The sequence below is a fragment of the Rattus norvegicus genome, chromosome 12 (assembly GCF_036323735.1).
Source record: "Rattus norvegicus strain BN/NHsdMcwi chromosome 12, GRCr8, whole genome shotgun sequence".
Classification (NCBI taxonomy): domain Eukaryota; kingdom Metazoa; phylum Chordata; class Mammalia; order Rodentia; family Muridae; genus Rattus; species Rattus norvegicus.
The window spans coordinates 37,497,942-37,518,075 of NC_086030.1; the positions used below are offsets into that span (position 1 = coordinate 37,497,942).

Genomic DNA, 20,134 nt, shown 5'->3' on the forward strand with positions numbered 1-20,134 from the left:
AGAGCGGGTGCTGGCCAGATGGTGATCACATCCCATGGGTTTAGAATAAAAAGTGTTCTTGACAAACAGTGCGTTTGGAGAGTAGAAAACAGTGCCGCCATTTTGGAAACCAGTTGGGTAGTCCCTCCAGAAGTCAGAGCCCCGGCATGTGGAACGCATGGATCCAATATCAAAAACAAAACCAAGTGTTCAGGTCGGGAAGGAGTTCAGTGGAAGAATGTTCGCCTGGCACGCACGAGGCTTAGAGTTCCAGTTCTGGGACCAACACACACAGGTGTGTGTGTGGGGGGGCGGGGAGAAGAAGGAGGAGGGAGGGAGGAGGGGAGGGGGAGGGAGGGGGAGGGGGAGGGAGGAGGAAGAAGAAGGAGGAGGAAGAGGAGGAGGAAGAAGAGGAAGAGGAGGAGGAGGAGGAGAGGAGAAGGAGAAGGAGGAGGAGGAGGAGGAGGAAGAGGAGGAGGAGAAGAAGAAGAAGAAGAAGAAGAAGAAGAAGAAGAAGAAGAAGAAGAAGAAGAAGAAGAAGAAGAAGACGACGCCAGCCAGCACTGTAGCAGTTATTGACAGCCGTACTGCACTAGCCAAACAGCCAAAAAGCCAAAAAGCCGAGAAACAGAGGACAAGTCAGTCCTGAACCAGCTGAATCCTGATACTTGCCACGGCGCAAGCCTCAGTGTTGAGATGTATTAAATGAAGAGGCTAGCTATGAGAATCACATGTTCTGTGACTCCCTTGATAGGAAGTGCCCAGAACAGGTGTGCCCTCAATCAGGAAGCTCTGCAGAGGCTGCTAGGGTGGAGAAGGGAGGGAGAGGTCAAGAAACTGGTGATAGACCAGGGGGTATCCCAGTTTTAGGGCCTCTGTGAACTCTACTAAGCCTGGAGTGGGGTATCTTGTGGGGTGGGATTTGGGGATGGTGAATCTTATCTCACTAAAGACGTGGTCTAAAAGTTGGCTCTCTGGACACCCCTTCTTAAAGTGAGTGGCCGGCACAGGGCCAGCTAGGTTTCTGTGATCCGAGCCGGGCTCCCTCCCCTCACCGGTGCAGCCATAGTTGTAGATGTTGAAGGTCAACGTGTCCATGATGTTTTTCAGCCGCTTCAAAAGGATGGAGTCAGGTAGTGACTTCTTCAGTGACAGCCCAAAGACCTCCAGGAAGGCGATGAGGGAATACTGGTACATGGAGTTGACCAGCGCCATCTCGGACAGCACGAAGAACAGGATGGCGCCCCGTCTCGCGGCCGGCCGGTAGCCATCCCGCAGCCGATCAATGTCCAGGGCTGTCTTTTCTGCCAGCTTCAGCTTCTCTGAAACCTGCAGAAGGACCTCAGTTACCATGGAAACGGGGGGGGGGTGCGCAACGACAACAGCCTAGACGGCCTGGGGTGTAGGGGCTGGACTGTGGGGCATAAAAGGAACTATGACATGCTCCCTGAAGTCCCCAGACCCTGCAGGGACCTTGAACTTGAGGGATATCAGGCCATGTCCTCTCATGCAGAAACTGGAAGAACATGGAGTCGACTGAACATAGGCCCAGCACAGAGATGGGTCCTGGATCCAGCCTCACCTGAAGCCACATCAGTACAGTCTCCGCCTTTTGAACTAACTTCCCTTTTTATTTAAAGTAGGCATGGCTGGGCTTCACCATGACTCTCAATTCCAGAAGGTTGCCTTGCTGTACAGGAGAGCTTCCCCCCTACACCAGCATGGCCCTTCCTTTTTTTTTTTTAACATTTCTTTTACATGTGTAAGTATTTTGCATGCATGTACATACATACACCACATGCATGCCTGATGCCTTTGGGGGCCGTAAGAGGGTATTGGAGACCCTGGAACTGGAACTAGAGGGTTGCGAGCTGCGATGTGGGTGCTGGGAACCCAACTCAGGTCCTCTGCAAGAGTAGCCAGTGCCCCTAACTACTGAGCCGTCCCTCTAGCCCCGAAGTGGCCTTTTCTTTTTGTCAGGTGAGAAAAGGTTGATTCAATGCTCCTGTCTGAGGCTGCTCTCCCAGACTCAGGGTGACAGGGCCCCTTCCCGCCTGCACGGAGGTGCCCACCTCTGTGGCCTTGGACTTGGTCTCTTCCAGGGTCTGCACCAGCTCCACATTATCCAGCATGTTCCCTGTGGACGTAGCCAGCTCCCGCAGGAGTGAGTCCTCAAGGTCCTTGAGCAGGTTCTTGTTCTCGCTGGTCTCTTGGATGAGGTGCTCCCTCTGCTCCTCCAGCTCACGCCTCTCATAGGCCACCAGCACACTCAGCAGCTGGTCCTCCAGACCCTTCAGAGTGACTGAAAGGATAAAGGACCCTCTATCGCTTACCTGGAGTCCAGGCTAGGCATACCCAGACACCTGCAGCTCACTGCATCCCAAAGTCCCCAGTCCCTACACATTAAGAACTGAGTGACCAGCAAAAACAGCTTCTACGGAAAGACTGGGACACCACTAGGAAACAAGGTGCCCATGAAGCCTCACTTTCAAGATGGGGTCTTGGATGTTTGCAGCCAGATCTGTCCTTTCTTACCAGTATAGTTGATGACCATGGCCTTCCCAAACACCGATGGGGAGTATCTAGGGTTGGCCAGCTTGGTGTTGAGATAGAGCCGGAAGTTGGAGTCATAGTCAACTTCCTTGTCCCCCAGGATGATGAACTGGCGGCCTTGGGAAATCTTGATGTTCTTCTCCAGAACATTGTCAATCACAGGGTCGATGTACTCGTCCACGTCATGGAATAGGAAGGGCGTCCCATACTTTATGGACATCTCTAGCTGCTTGAGGAAGTCGGGGTCATTGAAGGAAGCAACCTGCAGGCAAGAGGCAGGAGCTGGGATATGTGCCACGCCTAATGAGGCCTTGCGAGTGAGTGAGAGGGAGCGCGCGCTCTGCAGAACAGTAGGAGCCAGAGATAGGAGAGTCAAGCGGGAAACAAGAGTCAGAGAAGCAAGCACAGGACCAAACTCGAGACCACTAATTTGGCAGCTTGGCAAAAGCTGGAGTCCCAACAATCCCACTCTTGGTGTGTGCCCTGGAGGACCATGAATGTGGACACAGATAGGGCTGGTGACGTGGCTCGGTGAGTAAAGGCCATGCAAGCCTGAGTTTGATCCCTAGAATTCACATGGTAGATGGAGAGAGTCAGCTCCATAAAGTTCTCCTCTGACTGCACATGCATGACCCACCCCTCACAAACAACATGCATGAAAAAGAAGTGTGTATGCAGATGTTCACAGCAACACCATAAAGTGGGAACAACCCTGTTCTTCAACTGATGGTGGAGCAATAAAATGTGGTATGTCCATACAAAGGAAAATTACACAGCCATGAAGAAGACAGAGAGGCTGGGACAAAGCACCTACACCTGCTACATCATTGAACCTCTACAACATAAAAGAAGCCAATCACAAACGATTCAAAACTAAATGGTCCTATCCATAGGAGATATCTAGAGTAGGCAAAGCCATGGAGACAGAAACTATATTAGCAGTTGCCAATGGCCGGGCAGCAATCACTAAAGGAAACATCATTGTTCTTGGTTGGGATGGGGATGGGGGTAACAAATATTCTACACTGACTCTGTTAACTGTTATAGGACTGCAAATACTCTTAAAAAGCCACAGTGTTGTCTGCTTTGAATGACTGAGAGGCTTGCTAAGTGGGTCCCATCCAAATGAAGCTGTCACCTTAGCCTCCCCTCCTCAACCCAGATACACACAACAGAGCTTCCTGGGCCACACTAAGCCCTGTTCTGGGCAGAGAGGAATAAAGACAGAAGGTATGGTCTTTGTCAAAAAGGTGCTTTCATCTTGAGCCCCCAAGCAGAGGAAGGGGCTGCTCTGTCCTCAGGTGGGGTTCAGGATGGAGCATAGAGCAGGACTCTAGGCAGGGGGGCCGTACCCGTAGATTGTTCCTCTCCTCCTTTCTTTTGATCCAGTTGAGGGCCTGCTGCTGGGGGTCGATGCAGAGCGGGAAGCGACTGGCCCGGGTTGTAAGGATGCCGTTCTGAACCGAGAGCTCATCAGGGGGAAGGCCCTGGGAGCCCCACCTGCGAGGGACAACCACGAGCTGATGAACTTACCCCACCAAGCTGTGACCCCAACGTTGCAGGTCACAGGGTCAGCCTTCTAGAACAATGTGTAACCTTGCTCAGGGATGACTGTGCTTCAGACCCCCATCCCCAGGTGATGCCCAGGCAGAATCCTCTGGGCTCGGTGTGGTACCTGCTGATCTCAACATCATCTGTGAGGAGGTTCTCCAGTCGGAAAGGCTGACTCAGGGGAATGTCTCGATCCAAGATGTCGTTCCTCCACTCCTGGTTGACCATCGCATCACGAAACTCCCAGGTGAAGGCGCCCTCATAGCTCAAGAAGGCTGCACAGAGCAAGCAATCACCTAGCAGCTTCACCCGCCGGTGCATTAGCTCATCCAGGTCGTTCAGCCACCTGCATGGGACAGGGAGGCCACCGTGAGCTGCTCCCTCCTGGCCTTGACCAATGGGAACCCGCTTCCCATAGTGCTTTGGAGTGTGGGATCTGTTTGTGTAGATCATGGCTCCCCTCATGAAGTGGGTGATGCCCCTCACCTGACATTTTCTGAGCCCAGACCAGAAATGAGTTTGTCCGCTGCGATCAGCCGCCTCTCCATGATCTCTGCCTCCTCCTGCAGCTTCTGTTTCTCCAAGATGGCGGCCTCATACTTGGCTCCCAAAGCCTCCAGTTCCTTTTGGATTGCCGCCAGCTCGTTCTGGATCCTCTCTAGCTCCCGTTTGGTTAGAAAGAAATTCCGCTCCAGCCTGGCCACCTGTGGGAAGACAGTGAGCGGATGGCCCAGCCATCTCCACCTACATCTGGGGTTCTCAACCTAAGGCCGAGACCCTTTCAGACAGTTCCGCATGTTGTGGTGACCCCCATCCATGAAATTATTCTCTTTGCTACGTTGTAACTGTAGCTTTGCTTCTGTTAGGAATCCCAATGTAAATATCTGGCCTCTGTGAAAGGGTCATTTGACCCCCAAAGGAGTCTTGAGAACTGCTGACCTACATGAAGACAGTGAGTAGTGAAGGGTTTCTTTCCCAAGGGTGTTGATATTGTGTTCTGTACATGGTGGGGCCACCATCAAGACACATATCTTTGGGGTGTGTGTGTGTGTGTGTGTGTGTGTGTGTGTGTGTGTGTGTGTGTGTGTTAGGGGGTTACAGGATTACATGGCTAACCTAACCTTTCCCATGGGTGCTAGGAATCTGAACCCAGGTTCCCATCTCCCTCAGCAGGGACTCTGGCCACTGAACAGGTCCCCCACCCCCACCCCAGTGCATCAGGTGGCTTCTCTTCTGAGCCACTCGAAGCTGTAAGAGCTCGTCCTCACGTTAGGAAAAAAAAAATACCCTGCCCCTAAAATAGCAGACATCTCGGGTTTGTGTCCTGACATCACAGAGAGGCAGCTTGGTGGTTTTTAGTCAAAAGTTCAAGAGAATGGCTTCCAGACAATTTAGATTCTAGTGGGAATCTGGGAAGATGATAGAATTCAACTGTTCCCTTTGAAACGATTTCAGTCCAGTTGTTCACTATGGGGCTGACCACGCCTGCAAAGGGGTCATGTGACAATGGCTGGACATACTCCTGAGTGGGGACAATAGGCATCTACTAGACAGAGACAGGGATTTTCACTTGATGTCCCCAGCAGGAGGGAGAAGCCAGCCCTACAGCCAACAGTGCTACCAAGGTTAAGCCGCCCTCTCGGCTTGGGGTGTGGCTGCGGCCATCTTTACACTGTGCACACAGGCCTCAGCCCTGCCTGTCCACATGCCGTGTGAGAGGCTACGTGAGAGACACCAGTGACCAGGCTCCTAGTCTTTAGGAGGTTTCGGGTCAGAAGCTGCCAGCGTTTTTCAGCAACATTATGGACACTTGAACTCTGACCCCAGGGCAGCGAGGCTCACCTTGTCTCTTTTGGGCTTGATCTCCCGAAACACATCGCAGTAGCCCATGACGGCCTCCACGAACTTCAGCATCCCCAGCCCTGCCTTGCTCACGGCCTCCATCTCTTCGATTGTGGTGTTAAGAGTCTTCAGGAGGCCTGGGGGTGCAAACACAGTGATGTCAAGCTCCCTCCCAAGGTGGAGAAAACTGGAGACACGCTGCCTATGGGCAGAGGGAGCCTTCAGGGGTGCCCGCGCCTCAGGGGCCTGCAGTGTGGAGGTGAAGGTGGGTAAGCAGGGTAAACTGCTGCCACCTGGGACTCCCTGTGACCTCACGTGACCCCGAGGCTCTACGGGACACCCTCCAAGCTCTGGAGACAGGAGCAGTCAGGCGGCTCAGACAAGCAGCCGAGTGCAATTCAGAGCTATGGTGGGTCTTGGGGTTGATTCCCCTGTCACCCCCAACAGTGCCCTGGTACAGGGGAACTTGGTATTTCACAGTATCATTAGTGCCTGTGTTTCACTTATGGGACTGTGCATGTGTGGGCATGCGTGTGTGAGAGCATGTGTGAGCATACCACGGTGCACTCGTGGAGGGAGGTCAGATGACAGTTTTATGGATGTCAGTTCTCTCTATTTGTATCTGGCTTCTATGGATCTAATTCAGGTCACCAGGCATTATGAACACACACCTTTACCTGCTGAGCTATCTGGCCAAATGCCCTCTCCTCTCCTCCCCTTCTCTCCCCCTTCCTTGCCTCTTCCCCTCCCTTCCTTCCATTCTTAGGACAAGGCCTCACATAGTCCAACCTGACCTGAACTCACTATGTTGCTGATGCCCTTGAACTCCTGATCCTCCCGCCTCCACCCACAAAGTTCTGGGGTTGCAGGTGGCAACCGCCACATTACCAGGCGCTCTACCAGTGGAGCTGTCCTCTGACACACTCAGGGATAAGGCTCCACACAGCTCTGACAATATGGTCTGGGAGGACTTCCTGGCGGGGAACCTGGGCATTCTCTGGCCAGAGACATACCCTGTTGACTGCAGATGACACACCCTCCCCCTGCATGGTCCCCAGGTTCCTACGGAGGTTGGTAAGAGCCACAGAGGGGAACTGCTGAGCCACACAGAAGTTGGAGGCAGGGCCAGGTTCCCATCAATTCTTGTTTCTCTGCCAGGGAGAGGCCAGACCCACTGCCCAGCTGACTGCGTGTGCACAATGGCAGCTGCCTCTGTCCCTGCATCACCGAGGAGAGCTGGACAGCCATGGTCCTGCTTGGCTGTCACCTACACAGCTAAGGTGGCACCCCAGTCTCAGCCCTCGCCTGGGCCCTCCCAGCCCCCACTCGCCTTTGATGTTCTTTACTTGACCCTGGGTGATAGAGTCAAAGTCGAGCTCCATCAGGGACCGCAGGAAGTTGGGGTCGGACATCATGCCCTTGGCAGTTTTCCAGTTGAGCTCCTTGTAGCCTTTCATGATGAGAATGCACTCGCAGACCGTCTGCACTTGCTTTGGAGGCTTCGCGAATGACCTGGGGGGCAAGAGGGCCTGTGTTCAGAGTGAGAGGGGCCAGGACCTAGCCAGAATTCTCGGGGGTTGGCGGGGAGAAGAAGAGGCAGGCACAAGGGCTCCCTGGAGGTCACTGCCTGGAATTAGAGGATACCTAGTTCTCTAGAGGGAGGGAGATGGACCAGGAAGGGTCTCATGTGATAGCCCCACACCAGGCTCCTGGAAGCCATCAGGAAACAGAGACATGACGGTAGCCGTTAAAACGTAGACAGATACCGTAGGATATACAGGCAGCCTTCACGCTCCAGACCCTGCAGTCAGAACCTTGTAAGGGTGGTTGCTTTGATCCTATCTTTAAACTCTCTGGCTTGGGGCTAACTAGATGGCCCAGTGGTTAGAAACACTATCTGCTCTTTCATGGGACTCAGGTTCAGTTTGCATCACCCTCACAATGGCTTACAACTGTCCTCCCGTTCTGAAGCCTAGACTCCCTTGGTGCTACTGCCTGGCCTCAGGGGCCTCTCTTCGCTATTGGTAAAGGGACTGGGGATGAGCACGAGGCAGGCCCTGAGAGCCCCGGGGATGCAGGCAGGAGCAAAGGTGGGAGTTGGTACCTGATTTCAGTCACGTCTGACTTGTCCAGTTTCTGCAGCTCCAGTTTGGCGGCCTCCAGGATGGGCATGACCTCAGCCAGCGCCGTCTCGGCCTCGGCCTTCTCTACAGCGATGATCTTGTTCTGCTCTTCAATCTCTATGGCCTTCTCCTCTGCCAGCTTCTTCTTCTCCTCAGCTGCAAGGGAGGGGAGGGGCTGGTGAGATGCTGGGATGCTGCAAACGGAGCCTAAGCCGTGTGGGAACCTCAAAGCCAGGCATGGCCACGGACTGGGGAGTGACTGGGCTGGCCGGGGGCTCTGGCCAATTCAATGGCCTCAGAAGTTCATAGAGATCCTATAAGGCATTTCCTGCTGTGTCCTACCAACTTCATCCCATGTCTGCCCCATCTGCCTGGACACTGCTGGCCAACGACCTACGGTGGCCTTCCGACTTCAGATGACTGAAATGGATCTGTCTGTCTCCCACTGTCTACCCTCTTCCTCTGCCTTTAAAAAAAACTTTCAACATTTGATTTACTTGTGCTTATATGCCACAGAATCTATTCTCTCCTACCATGTGGGTCCCAGGATCGAACTTAGGTCATAAGGATTGGCAGCAAGCCCCTTTCCCACTGAGCCGCCTCATTGGCCCTTTCTCCCTTTGTCTCCCACCCCCACCCCCTACTTCTCTAGCCCCACTTCCTTTCTGTACTCAGTCAGGCCCAGCCCTAGAGATGCCCCATCTAGGGAGCACTGCCCTTCTCTGTGACTTCCCTGCACCATTCTCTCTGCTGGTGATACCAGACACAGCCTGACTCTACTTTGTCACTGGCTTGTACCCTGGCTGGCTGCCTCTAAGTCACGGGCATTTCCTATAGCAAGAGCTCAGAGATGACAGGGAATGTAAGAGGGCAGGACAGTGGCCCCTGGGGCTCACAGCCACTAGAGCCTCAAAGTGAGACCTTATTGGATGCCATGCCTCACACTGGATTTGTGTGTTGAATTATCACAGTGCTTCCTATTGAGTAGGCAAAAACATTAAAAATAGCAAAATGTTTAAAAATTAAACAGAGACGTTCAGGGAGGGTGTCCTGTGACTGTGAGGGCTCTTAAGGCTTGCTGTTAATGACTGCCTGCAGAGCTGATCTCTCAGTAGAGTCTTGGGAGTTCCAGACCCTCAGGCACAGGCCTGGTGGCCCACCCGGGGCATTCACCTATGGCTGTGTTGGTGGCAATTTCCTCCAGCAGGGTCTCACAGGCAGCCGACTTCTCGGCCAGGACAATCTTCTGCTCTGCCAACTTCTGGTTCAGCTCGTCCAGCTGGATGGTGGCCTCCTTTAGCTTGTCCAGCCCACCCTCCAGACGCTTGCACTGTGCTGGAGGCAGACAGTGCATGGTCAGTGGCCTAGGCTCCAGGGCAGGACCTTGCATTAGCCTCTCTGGGACCCATCCGACAAGAGGAGAAGAGCTCACTTTTATAAGATGACATAGCCCCGTTCTAGCTTCCAGGCTGCCTGGCATTTGCTAGCAGGAACAGACTAGTAAAAACCAGTGTGCCTTTTTTTTTGTTTGTTTTGTTTTGGTTTTTGTTTTTCCAGACAGGGTTTCTCTGTGTAGCCCTGGCTGTCCTGGAACTCACTTTGTAAACCAGGCTGGCCTCAAACTAGAGATCTGCCTGCCTCTGTCTCCTGAGTGCTGGGATTTAAGGCCTGGGCTGCCACCATGCTGGTAACAGTGTATCTCTTAGCCAGCAGCTACAGAGAGCCCTTCCTAAACAGCCCTTTTCTAGCAGAGCACATTAGGGACCAGGGGACATCCAGGGCAAAGAAAACCAGCTATGAAAGCACAGGGCCACAAGGAACTAAAATCATGCAGTGTCCCACCCACAGGGATGACCTGTCCATAAATGCAAAAGCCAGATCTGCTCTATTTTGCCCCAAACATAAGAATGCCAGGCCTTGAGCTGTCCATGCCTGTCATCGTTTGTATGCTTGGCCCGGGGAGAGGCTCTATTTGAAGGTGCAGTCTTGTTGGGGTAGGTGTAGCCTTGTTGGGGTAGGTGTGGCTTTATTGGAGGTGTAGCCTTGTTGGAGGAGGTGTGGCCTTGTTGGAGGAGGTGTGGCCTTATTGGAATAAGTGTGGCCCTGTTGGAAAATGTATAGCCTTGTTGGAGGGGGTGGGCCATGTTAGAATAGGTGTCGCCTTGTTGAAGGAGGTGTGGCCTTATTGGAATAAGTGTGGCCCTGTTGGAAAATGTATAGCCTTGTTGGAGGGGGTGGGCCATGTTAGAATAGGTGTCGCCTTGTTGAAGGAGCTGTGTCACTGTGGGTGTGGGCTGTAAGACCCTCACCCTAGCTGCCTGGAAGCCAGTATTCTGCTAGCAGCCTTCAGCTGAAGACGGAGAACTCTCAGCTCCTCTTGCACCATGCCTGCCTGGATGCTGCCATGTTCCCCACTTTGATGATAGTGGACTGAACCTCTGAACCTGTAAGCCAGCCCCAATTAAATGTTGTCCTTGTAAGAGTTGCCTTGGTCATGGTGTCTGTTCACAGCAGTAAAACCCTAAGACAATGCCATAGCGCCCCACCTCCACACCCCCCTGCCCTGCCCTGCCCCCACCTCTCCCTGCTCACCAATGTTGTACTGGGTTTTCTCATCTAGCAGCTTGGAGTAGGTGTTGATGAAGTCCAGGTAGTTCTTAGGGGTCACATAGTTGCTGCGCCTCAGCTTCTGCTGGAACTGCTTGCTGAACTCACCCACTGACTGGTGGACCAAAACCACGTGCTCCACGAGGTCTTCCAGTTTCTCACTGGGAATCATGGAGTTATTCCCTGTGGTGGAAGGAACAGAGAAAATGGGGGGTTAGAAACCAGGAAAAAGGAGGAGAACTCCGCTCCCAGAAGTGAGTCCTCTGAAAGGTCTGTGAACGCCAATGTTCACAGCAGCAGAGTGGTTAGGAGAAAAAGACCAGAGTCTGTCTGACGTGAACGGTAACAGTGTGGCATGCCCATACAGTGGAGTACTATTCAGCCTCAAAAAAGGACCAAATGTGGGGCTACATTCTAAGTGAGCCTTCAGAAATACTCTACAAAAAGAGACTGAACGCAAAGACGCAGTGTACGTGGGTCCCCTTATGTGAGATTCATAGACACAGGGAAGGGTCGTAGAGACAAGAAGCAGATTAGCGGCATCCAGGGCCTGGGGGAGGGAGAGTCAGTATTTAGATGGATGCAGAGCTTCAGTTGAGGATAATGGAAAGTTCTGGAAAGATATGGCGGTAATGGTTGCCTGACATTATGAATGTAATCAGTGCTTCAAGTACATTCAAGATGGACAGAAAGGGAAAGCTTACAATAGACATAATTCCCTTAAACAAAAAGTGATTTCATCAAACACTTAATTTGAAACAGGGAAGTGAGCAGCTATTGCTTGTGGCAACTTCTGGAACCTGTGATCTGTCCCTGGTGATTTCTCTAACACGGAAACCAATCCTGCTCTGGGGCCAGGGAGCTCTCTCTGCCTTTCCCCGGGGCTCAGGCACTATCGGGAGAAGTCTGAGCTTCAGAACTGGGACCTGCAACCAACCCCTGACTGATCCCCCCCCCAGCCCAGCACAAAGTCCCACCCATGGCAGCTGGGTAAATGGACTCGGCCATTCTGTAACAGATCCCAGTATCCAGCACACACTGGTGGAAGGGCGCCCTTCCTGGGACTCTACTAGAATGACTAGTGATCTCTCCCAGAGACAAATCTCTCTATGTGCGTCATGCTGACGGCCTGGGATGTACCAGGCTTGAGGAGAACATGAGGGAAGGAGGTGTCCAGGTTCTGCAGATCTGTCTGTCACTACACACAGCATGACTGAAAAACTCTGCCCATGGGCATCCAATATTGCAACCTCAGCTTCAGGGAATATAATAATACAATAAGAGAAAGAACTGTAGATGAATTCAGTGCAGAGAACTGAAACACTGCATGCTGGAAAGGTAGGGACATGACAACCACACCTTGGGAGCTAGCGTGCACAGCCACAGCAGGGCTGGCAGCCACAGCTCCACAGGGTAAGCGTGGCCGGCCCACCACTTGTGTTTTGTAAATAAAGTTTTATTGAAACACAGCCAAATTCATCAACATCTGGTCCCGGAGAGCTCTCAAAGCGCACTGTCAGAATTTGGCAGCTGTGACGGAAGCAGATATTGCCACGTGGACCTTCACAGAAGCAGTTTGCCAGACTCTGAGTCACAATATCACAACAAGTGTTCTCTTGGCTTCCTTCCCAGGAAAACAGCATTATAACTAAGGTTACGGCTTTGGCTTTGGGCAGAAGGGCTGTCTGTTTATTGAGTTTGTTGGGTGCATATTGGTAAGGTTGAAACTATTTACAGAGCTAACCAGTAGCATTGGTCATAAATCCTTTCGAGTTAGATCTAGACAAAAACAGAACTTGTGTTGGCTTCTCCATGGTAGTGACCTTTGGGACATTTTCTCTACAAAGAGCTGAACAGTAATGGCATTGTCTCTCTGGCAAGGATGTGGTGCAGGAGAGGCTAAAGACGGAATGTTCATGAAGTGTGGGCCAATAAAACTTTAGTCATCAAAACAATCAGGGGGCCACATTTGGCAGTGGGTTCTGCCATGAGATTCTGATCCCTTTGGATTAGAGCAAAACATCCCAAGCCCTATACGAAGAATACGAAACTGTTCCTTGTTGTAGGCTATCTATGGGGAACTAATCTACTGGGCCAAGGTTCAGTCAGAAAAGTGATAAGCTTCTTTAGGAGACCACCAAGCAATCCCCACAATAGAGGTAGCTTACCCAAAAAGGACTTGGCAACAGCGTGCAAGGCCTGCGGTGGCCAGGGCATGAACCAGTCAATGCCGGTGTTGTTCACTAGGCCTTGGGGAGAAAGGAGAAAGAGGATCACTTTGCAACCCAGAACTACTCCAGGGCGTGTGCATAATCTTCAGTGTCCTCCAGAGTGCTAGGTCTGCTGTTCACACTCAAGTATGACAATGGCTCAGCGTCTTTTCCCTATGTTACTAGGAGAAGGATTTATAGGCCTGGCTCAAAGGTACCTGGGAAATTCCTACACCGGGTCCTCAAGGTGTCTCCCACTGGCGACATGCCCAGGACAATGTGCAAGTTGTTGGCACTTTTATTCACGAAAAACTGCCACACGGACTCCTTGGCTGGACCCATGCCGTGCTTCAAGGCCTCCTGCCCAATCTGACTGAGGATGTTGTCCTTTTCCTCTTCAGTGAACAGTGCAGGGACCATTCCTGGAGGACAAGGAAGTAGGGGGAGGTGGCTCTCAGGTCTCTGAGTTCTGACCTCCCTGGGTGCAAAAGGAGGTGATTGAGCGAGGCATGATGGGAAGAGCAGCAGTGAAAGACTAGGGCTGGGGTCCATACTGACACACATTCAGTCGCCCAAGAGCAGAGCGGTCTCTGAGCTTTTAGGATGGGGAGTGAGTGTCCCCTGCCTACCCCAAGGACTGTACCGGGCATCAAAGCCCATGCACCTATGCCTCTTACAGCAGGATTCTTACCAGGGAAACAATGGACAATGTCTAATTAGACAGTTTGCACTGCAACAACATTGAACTAGTTAGTTTTAAACATCAGCTTGCCACAATGTTAAATTATCTGGGAAGAGAGTCTCAAAGGACTAATAATCTGTATTAAGGTTAGTGTGTTATGTGATGTAAGATGACTCTGCCTACCATGGGCAGCACCATTCCCTAGACAGAGGGTCCTTAATTCTACATAGCAAGACAAAGCTGGAAGCAGGTGGCATTGGGGGCACTATTGACTGTGGATATGATATGAGCAGCTACTCAAGTTCCTACTACTGGCTTTCCCTAAGAAAATGAACCTTAACCTGGAATCGTAACCCAAATAAACCTTCCCTTCCCTAAGCCACATTGTGCTCTGGGCATTTCTCACAGCAACAGAAATGAAAATAGAACAGAGATGGTCTGGCATCCAGTGGGACTAGCCAGTTATACAACCTCAGATCCTACAAGGCCTAAGGGCAGTCCTACAGCAAAGGTCAGCCCAGTCCTCAGTGCCAGTAAGGCTTTGGACAAGGACTGTGTTGGGCCGGGGGCTGGGTGACTATGAGTATCTGCGCTTTCAGACGACGAGACACCTGAGTCAAGGGATTTCTGTGCAGAGTTTACCCTGTGGCCAAAGCCGTTCATCCTCAAAAGTCCCTGCCTTTTTCCCTCAACTCTGAGCAGACCCCATGGGTGGCCAGAAAGCACACAGACTAAGTCCAGGCAGTGAGAATGCAGTCTCATCTTTAAGAGACCCACAAGGTCCTGCATATCTCAGTGCCCCTTTCTTTTTTGTTTATGTTTATTTTTTTAAAGGGGGGGGGTCTCACCTAGCTCAGGCTAGCCTTGAACTTGTCATGTAGCTGATGATGACCTTGTACTTCTGACCCTCCTATGTAAGGAGCAGAAGTCCTGAGTGAATGTGTGTTGTTTGATGTGGACATGCCCATGCCAAAGACCAGTGGGGCCTCAGCCCCAGGGAGGAACAAAGCCTTCCTCTGGTCTGAAAAGTATTGTTGACAATGGGCTGACCATGTCCACCACAGTCCTGCCCACCCCATGCTTACAGCCTGCAGAGGCTGTTCCTATAGAAACCAGGTGTGCACCACAAACCCTACCTCCTTTTCAAGGAAACATGCTCGGCTTCTGGGTGCTGCCATTTCTCCATCACAGAGCCTAGACCGCCCGATTCCAGATTCTTCCATGTGCCAGTCCTTTCTCCGTACCCTGTGACCCTTAGTCAATGTGCTGGGACCCGAGCCGTGCAAGCATCAGTACTCCTGCCTCTACGTTCTGGGTGCTGGGAGTACATGCATGCACTACTGTGCCCAGCATATGTGTGTATGCTTTCTGCTGGCACTGGGGATCGAACCCAGGACCTCACGCTTGTTAATCCAGCACCCTACCACTGAGCTATATCCCCATGCATTGAATCCTGCCCATGAGACTGCCATACCCCTGCTTTGATGTCTCTCCTCCATCTGACTTCAGTACATGGGACTCTATATGTAAACATTTTTTCCCGGAAGTGCCCTGGCCACTCTTCCTAAAGGGAGAGCATGAATAATGCCCCCCAAAAGACACTCCCACCCCCACTCTAGGACCTTCAAGCATGTTTCCTTATGCTCCCTCCCAAGTGGGATGAGGTTTTGCAGTTGGGATGAGGCTGAGGACCCAGGCAGCCCAATGTTGTCACAGGAAAGGGTGAGGAACAGAATTCAGTTGTGGGGGACAGAAGCAGAGAATGGGGTGATGGTGAGACAAGGAGCCCTAGGCTAGGGCAGCCTCTTCAGGCTGGAAAGGATCAGTTTGTACTTCTTGGACCTGTTCACACCTTGGTCCCTCCCAGATGCTGGAGTGAGCTTGCCTTAGGCAGTTTGCCAAAGGCACCCAGGTAAGAGACAACACAGCATCTTCCAAGAGCTGCTTTGGGCGGCTCCTCCCCTCCCCTCATTATCAGAGTTCCAATTCCCATGTATCTTTTTGTGTGCTTTGTTGATTGGGGTATCCACCCCAACCCTGCACATCTCAGACTCAGGGCTTCAAGGACAGCAGAGGTCCTGGGCATCATATTGTCTGCAAAATCTGGGGTGTGCAGTGGCCACGGGGGTTGGGGGGGATAAACCTGTGTGAGTGTGACAAGGTCTCTCACAGAGCTGAGGCACACATGACTTCAGGTTCAGGGACTACAGACAGGGCCATCCCTGTTCCAAGAAAGCAGAAAGCGTCCACAGGAGGAGGAGGAGGGCTCAGTGATGCCCCAGCCCGAGAACTGCAGGGTCGTGTGTGAAAACATCACACAAAGACTGTCAGATCTGTCCTGTCACATGGGTGCCCTCTGGGTCGGGCAGCACCTGAGGTCAGCATGTTGTTGATGAGTTCCAGGAAGCCCTCCTCAGCCACATGCGCGTCTGTGAACAGGAAGATCATCAACTTGTTCTCCAGCCCCAGCTTCATGTATAGGTTCTTCAGGTCATCCCGGAAGTTGTTCTCGGAGTAGCCTCGGCTCAGCAGGATCTCAAACACCTGGGGAAAGAGGTAGTACCTGCTGAGGCAGGGGGAAGCGCCCGGAGCACAGTAGGAGAGCATGTGGGCGTGCACGTCCCCACAACTGTATCACCAGACAGGCTCAGACAGGGAAGCCAGATGATTGACAGGCGAGCTGTGTGCGCGCGCTGAACACGTGGGTCAGGGTGCGAGTGGCAAAGTTCCCGTGCTCCTATGTAGAACGTGGGTGTGGAGAATGGGAGGCAAGGGAGGGACTTGGCATCTTGAGAGTCATGGGGAGGGGGGTGAGAACAGGACACTTGCGCCAGCAAAGGCAGGTGATGGTCACATGAGTCTGCAACTAGACAAAGTCCTTTGTGCACACTTAAAACAGGGAACTGTTAGCTCGAGTTACAGCTCCTTAAAGCAGCTTTCCCTCCTCTAAAAGATTTCTGTTGATTTTTGTTTATGTGTGTGCGTGTGTTTGTACATCTGTTAAGTAAAAAAAAACAAGGGCTGGAGAGATGGCTCAGTGGTTAAGAGCACTGCACTGCTCTTCCTGAGTTCAATTCCCAGCAACCACTTGGTGACTCACAACCATCTGTAATGGGGTCTTCTGGTGTGTCTGAAGACAGCTACAGTGTACTCACATATAATAAAATTAAAAAAACAAAACAAAACAAAAAACAAACCACATACATGCAAGTGCCTGTAGAGACCACAGGAAGGCAATAAGTCCCCTGGGGCCGGGGCTACAGGAAGTTATGAGCTATAGTATGACGTCAGGGCTGCCCCCCAAGGCTTCTCTGTGCTCCCACAGTTCTAAATCCACCGGTGCAGCCCATGTCTGACTTTTGAGCGAGTTAAACGCTCTGCAAGCTCAGGTGACAAGGACAAGAGCAAGTCCCAACTCCCTCTCTTTACACAGGATCCTCCTCACCTCGTAGCCTGCGGTGAAGGCCGCCAGTCTCGCCAGCGACTGCTTCCCGGAGCCACCCACACCCACCAGCAAGGCGTGGCCTCGGTCCATTCGAATGATGCGGTGCACGCGCGTCAGGTGTTCCAGCGCGTCGTCAAACAGCACCAGGTTCATCTTGGTGTTGACTTCGTTGTACTCCTCGAGGATTTCCTGTGTGGAGGGGATCCCTGAGCCCGCTGCATTTTAAAAGACGGACTCTCTCCTTACCGGAGAAAGAGGAGGAATGGAGAGAGCCGTCTTTCTCCAGCATCTGGGGCAAGGAAGTAATGCTTAATCCTTAAAATGTGTGGGGCGCGAGACAGCAAGAGCGGGGTGGGGTTGGGGGTGGGGGAGGAGAGATGGCTCAGCTGGGAGGTGTTGCTCTTCCCGGGGCCCAAGTACATTCCCCAGCATTCACATCAGGTGGCTCACGAATGCGCCTAACTCCAGCCCCAGGGGCTCCAACACCCTCTTCTTGGCCCCTCCAGGGACCTGCTCACATGTGTACACACACACACACACAATTAAAAATAAAACGAATCTAGCCAGGAATCCCAGCACTTGATGGGGTGGGGCAGAGGTAGGCGGATCTCTTGAGTTAAGAGGCCAGCCTGGTCTACACAGAGAAATCCTGTCCCCAAAAATTAATTAATTAATTAAATCTAGAGTCTGCTGGGTGTCGACCTGGCAGAGCGAGCCAGAGCCCATTTCAGACAAGAGAGCCACTGGAGTCACCAAACACACCCCAAACTGGGAGGACAAGACGGAGGCGGGCGGTCCACACCTCAAACAGTGCCTTGGCGGCCTCGTAGTCCTGGATGTCTTCATAAATACGTGGCTCCTCCTCTTGCAGAGCCGTCCGGAAGTCCCCGAAGAGGATGGGATCCCTCATCACCATCTCGTAGTCATCGTTAAAATGCTCCTTCACCAGGTTCCCTATGTAGTCTTGCACCTTGAAACAAAAGCAGATGAGGTCCCAGACGTCCCGGGTCGCATACATTTGGCAGGCAAAGAGACTTTGCCCTTATCAATGGGATAATCTGCCTAGACCTTCCCCCAGTGGCGCCTATCCTGCAGCTGTGAGCATCCTGTCTAAACAATACCTCGGTTTACATTCTTGGTTTCACTTTTTTTCAAAACCCTCTTTTGTTGTTTTTAAAATTACATTTACTTATTTATTTGTGCTGAGGGGGTCATGTGTAGCGGTCAGAATATAACTTCTGGGAGTTGGTTCTCTCTTTTCACCACATAGGCCCCAGGGATGAAACGCGGTTCATCAGGCTTGACCACAAGCGCCCGCTGAACCCTCTTGCAGGCCCCGCTGGCATGCGTTCTACTCCGACCTGGCATGGGGTTTCCCAGCCGCCACGGTGGCCGCGCATGCTCACCAGCTGCTTGTCGACTTCGTTGATGAGCCGGTCATGGAAAACGCGCAAGCACTCGTTTCTCCACACCCTTACCATTTGGGACACTGTCTGGAACCTACGGGAGAGAAGGACAATGTTGTTGGTCACCAGGTTCTACCCGGAAGTCAGCAAATTAAATAGAGGGCCCACGAAATCATCACCCACAGGCCATCCTACCGATAGGAAGAAACCTTCCTGTCAGTTCCACACAGTATCCAAAGCCCATGCCTGCATGCTAGGATGCGGGAACTTAAAATCAGCCCTGCTGAGCAGTGGCAGAACACGCCTTCAATCCCAGCACTCAGGAGGCAGAGGCAGGTGGATCGCTGAGTTCAAGGCTAGCCTGGTCTACAAAGCAAGTTTGGGAACAGCCAGGGCTACACAGAGAGACCCTATCAAGAAAAACAATAAATAGGTCAGCCTCAGAGCTGCTCCTGTTCCCGGCCCTATTTCTAGAACTTTCTCTAGTTCCTGGCGAAAAGCCACCGCCCCATCCAGAAGACTGGGAATGAGAAGAACGGCTGCTCTTAAGTCATCCTCGGCTGGGATGGAGAGATGGCTCAACAGTTAAGAGCATTGGCTACTCTTCCTGAGTTCAATTCCCAGCAACCACAGACATGGTGCCTCGCAACCATCTGTGATGGAGTCCAGTGCTGGCTTCTGGTGGGACTGCAGACAGCTAGGAGCACTCATCTGCTGAACCCTTTGCTGCCTTTCAAGGTTACCAGTTCCTGGCACAAATCCACACAAGGGTAGATGCCCGGGGTCACAAGCCCGCAGATTGAGAACTGCTTGCCACCTGTGTGGCTTCACTTCCTTTAACTCCCAACCTCCATTTCTGTGCCCACTTATGTTACAGAGGTTGTACAACACCGCAGAGACTGAAACGGGCAGGGAACGTGGGAGTCTGATGCTCATGAGGCTATTTTTACAGAGTCCTAATTCCTTCTGGGCTGTATGTGGCAACTCCTGAAGAGAGGCTCATCTCCCACTCCTCGGAAACACTGTATCAAATGAGCCCACAGGATCCACACAGCCCCCAGCCCCAGCCGAGCAGATGACCAAGACGCCCCAATTACAGGGGCTAAGGAGCATCAGCTGTGGCCCTAAGGCAATGGTTCTGGACCCCCTACCCTTATTCTCTGAGGCAGGATCTCTTTGTCAAACCCAGAGCTCTCAGATAAGGGTACCCCGGCTAGCCAGCTCGCTCCGGGGATCCGCTGAAATGACTGGAGAGCTCCCGCACCAGCCCAGCATTTACGAGACTACTGAAGATCCGGGTTGTGAACTCACACTAGACCTGCACCATCTCCAGCTCTCTGTCCCCCCTACTTCTTGATTTTGACTTTTCTGAGACAAGGTCTCACATACCCCAGGTGGGGTTTGACCAATGCAGTCAAAAGTGACAAAAACGTGTGGATTCTCTAGTCCAGTGGTTCTTAATCTTCCTAATGCCGTAACCCTTTAGGACAGTTTCTCATGTGGTAGTGACCACCCCACTGCCCAACCATAAAACTGTTTTTTTTTCTTTTAAGATTTATTTATTATATATAAGTACATTGTCACTGTCTTCAGACACACCAGAAGAGGGCATCAGATCCCATTACAGATGGTTGTGAACCACCATGTGGTTGCTGGGATTTGAACTCGGGACCTTTGGAAGAGCAATCAGTGTTCTTAACCAGTGAGCCATCTCTCCAGCCCCCATAAAACTGTTT

The 20,134-nt window shown here is 52.1% G+C and overlaps 1 protein-coding gene across 4 annotated transcripts in view; it reads right to left on the bottom strand.

The window, feature by feature from the left end:
• Dnah10 (dynein, axonemal, heavy chain 10) overlaps positions 1–20,134 on the bottom strand; it is a 123,367-nt gene that overhangs the window by 13,498 nt on the left and 89,735 nt on the right. For all 4 annotated transcript variants that reach the window (XM_039090119.2, XM_008769272.4, XM_039090122.2 and 1 more), the window contains 17 exons: positions 18,399–18,492; positions 17,795–17,962; positions 16,993–17,181; positions 15,920–16,091; positions 13,084–13,287; positions 12,824–12,904; positions 10,641–10,838; positions 9,222–9,383; positions 8,030–8,204; positions 7,256–7,437; positions 5,926–6,062; positions 4,570–4,787; positions 4,208–4,429; positions 3,885–4,032; positions 2,515–2,794; positions 2,052–2,281; positions 1,035–1,308 (listed from right to left, as the gene is read on the bottom strand). In XM_039090119.2, the coding sequence (XP_038946047.1) occupies positions 1,035–1,308; positions 2,052–2,281; positions 2,515–2,794; positions 3,885–4,032; positions 4,208–4,429; positions 4,570–4,787; positions 5,926–6,062; positions 7,256–7,437; positions 8,030–8,204; positions 9,222–9,383; positions 10,641–10,838; positions 12,824–12,904; positions 13,084–13,287; positions 15,920–16,091; positions 16,993–17,181; positions 17,795–17,962; positions 18,399–18,492 (3,134 nt within the window). The remainder of the gene's footprint in view (positions 1–1,034; positions 1,309–2,051; positions 2,282–2,514; positions 2,795–3,884; positions 4,033–4,207; positions 4,430–4,569; positions 4,788–5,925; positions 6,063–7,255; positions 7,438–8,029; positions 8,205–9,221; positions 9,384–10,640; positions 10,839–12,823; positions 12,905–13,083; positions 13,288–15,919; positions 16,092–16,992; positions 17,182–17,794; positions 17,963–18,398; positions 18,493–20,134) is intronic.